The 2454-nt window shown below is 49.6% G+C and overlaps 1 protein-coding gene across 2 annotated transcripts in view; it reads left to right on the top strand.

Moving 5' to 3' along the window:
* kiaa0319 (KIAA0319 ortholog) overlaps positions 1-2454 on the top strand; it is a gene marked incomplete in the record, with an annotated part of 24213 nt that overhangs the window by 16603 nt on the left and 5156 nt on the right. For both annotated transcript variants that reach the window (XM_014034509.1, XM_014034508.1), the window contains 7 exon segments: positions 246-411; positions 478-626; positions 700-851; positions 948-1086; positions 1158-1317; positions 1403-1539; positions 1817-1939. In XM_014034509.1, the coding sequence (XP_013889963.1) occupies positions 246-411; positions 478-626; positions 700-851; positions 948-1086; positions 1158-1317; positions 1403-1539; positions 1817-1939 (1026 nt within the window).

The following is a 2454-nucleotide window of genomic DNA, read 5'->3' as shown; positions in this document are numbered from 1 at the left end:
GGTAAACAAAGACTCTTCGGCTGTTTTCAGATGTAAACAAAGACTCTAGTTGTTTTCAGAAGTAAACAAAGACTCTTCGGCTGCTTTCAGTGGTAAACAAAGACTCTTTAGCTGTTTTCAGTGGTAAACAAAGACTCTTTAGCTGTTTTCAGTGGTAAACAAAGACTCTTTAGCTGTTTTCAGTGGTAAACAAAGACTCTTTAGCTGTTTTCAGAGGTAAACAAAGACTCTTCGGCTGTTTTCAGAGGTAAACAAAGACTCTTCGGCTGATGTGGGCGTGTCAAACCAGCCTCCGGTTGCGGTCGTGGGTCCTGACAGGACGTACTTCCTGCCTGTGAGCAGCTTGTTGTTGGACGGCAGCGGCAGCAGTGACGATCATCAGATCAGCAGCTTCCTGTGGGAGGAGCTTAGGTGAGACCAGCCCAGGGGGCGGGGTTTAAACGGTCAGAACCGGACTCTGCTGTCTGTCCTCTGCAGCGGGCCTCCAGGGCTGCAGCTGAGGGATGCGGCTCAGGCTGTTGCCACGGTGACGGGGCTTCAGGTGGGGCGGTACCTGTTCAGGCTGACAGTCTGGGACCAGCAGGGGGCGACAGGCAGCGCTTCGCTGACCCTGAAGGTTCTGGAAGGTGAGGCGGGTCCACATCTTCAGAACCTCTGAGCCTGAGCTGTAACATGTGACCTCTGACCTTCATCCTGCAGACAGGAGTCTTCCTCCGGTGGCTCACGCCAGCGGCAGCCATGTTCTCACGCTGCCCAACAACTCTCTGGTCCTCCGAGGTTCTGTGACCCACGGAGACCAGAACCAGGTCCAGTACCATTGGACCAGGGACAGCCAGAGTCCTGCAGCTGGGGTCAGAACCACTCAGAGGTTTATTCACATCTCTTCTCTCCTTTCTGTAAACATGTTGGATCATCTGGTTCTGGTTCTGGTTCTGGTTCTCCTGCAGGTGGTTCTGTTCGGCTCAGAGACCCAGGCCTCCCTGTACCTGACGGATCTGGTCCAGGGGACCTACCTGTTCCAGCTGAAGGTGACCGATGCTCAGGCCCGCTCCAGCACAGCCACAGCCACCGTGGAGGTCCGACCAGGTGGGCCGACGGTTCTGGTTCTGTTTGGGTCTGAAGGTGCTGCTGGTCCTCACAGGTCTGTGTGTCTGTAGAACCCGGGTCGGGGGAGCAGGTGGAGCTGGAGCTGCTGGTGTCGGTGTCTCAGGTCAGCGTGTCTCAGAGGGACACGATGGTCCGGCAGCTCGCCGCCCTGATCCACGTCCTGGACCGGGACATCCAGGTCCGAGCCCTGCAGGACCGGACTCAACTCAGGTACCAGAGACCTGCTGGACTCAGCTGACCCGCACCGACCCAGTTACTGGTTCTGAAAGCTTTTATATTTTGTTCCTTCCTGCAGCTCGGTTCTGAGGTTCTCGGTTCTGGGCCCGTCTGGACCGGTCCCTGCCTCCAGCCTGGTGGTTCTGCTGAGGAAGCAGCTGCTCCGAGGAAAGAGCGACTTCCTGCTCTTCAGGGTTCTGAGAGTGGACGCTGTGGGTGAGTGGGCCCTCAGGGGTCCGGTTCGACCCGGTCTCTTTAACTCTGGTACTTTACTGAAGTGAAACAAACAAACAAACAAACAAACAAACAAACAAACAGTTCAGGTAAATAAAATCCTTTGATCTGTAACAAATACAAACAAAAACATCTTGGTGCTGCATTCAGGTGCTGTGGGTTTTTACAGCGCTGGGAGTGAGACACCAGAACCAGACAGAGTAAGTCCAGCTGCAGGATGTTTGTTTGTTTGTTTGTTTATTTGTTTGTTTGTTTCCAGTGTGTCAGCTGAGCTGCTCAGGGCGGGGCCAGTGTGATCCAATCACCAAGCAGTGCGCCTGTGACCCGTTCTGGACGGAGAACCTGATCCGTCGGTACCTCGGTGACGGAGAGAGTAACTGTGGTAAGACCTGAAGAGATTCATCATCCAGAACCTTCTGACCCAGTTTCATTAATCAGGTTTCATTAATCTGGTTTCATTAATCCTGTTTCATTAATGTGGTTTCATTAATCAGGTTTCATTAATCCGGTTTCATTAATCCAGATTCATTAATCTGGTTTCATTAATCAGGTTTCATTTATGTGGTTTCATTAACCTGGTTTCATTAATCAGGTTTCATTAATCTGGTTTCATTAATCCTGTTTCATTAATGTGGTTTCATTAATCCAGATTCATTAATGTGGTTTCATTAATCAGGTTTCATTAATGTGGTTTCATTAATCAGGTTTCATTTATGTGGTTTCATTAACCTGGTTTCATTAATCAGGTTTCATTAATCTGGTTTCATTAATCAGGTTTCATTAATCCGGTTTCATTAATCCAGATTCATTAATGTGGTTTCATTAATCAGGTTTCATTAATGTGGTTTCATTAATCAGGTTTCATTTATGTGGTTTCATTAACCTGGTTTCATTAAT

The sequence above is a fragment of the Austrofundulus limnaeus genome, unplaced genomic scaffold (assembly GCF_001266775.1).
Source record: "Austrofundulus limnaeus strain Quisiro unplaced genomic scaffold, Austrofundulus_limnaeus-1.0 Scaffold2145, whole genome shotgun sequence".
In the NCBI taxonomy this organism is placed as follows: Eukaryota; Metazoa; Chordata; class Actinopteri; order Cyprinodontiformes; family Rivulidae; genus Austrofundulus; species Austrofundulus limnaeus.
The sequence above is the reverse complement of the archived record's forward strand: the minus strand, read 5'-3'. Positions and strand labels throughout refer to the sequence as shown.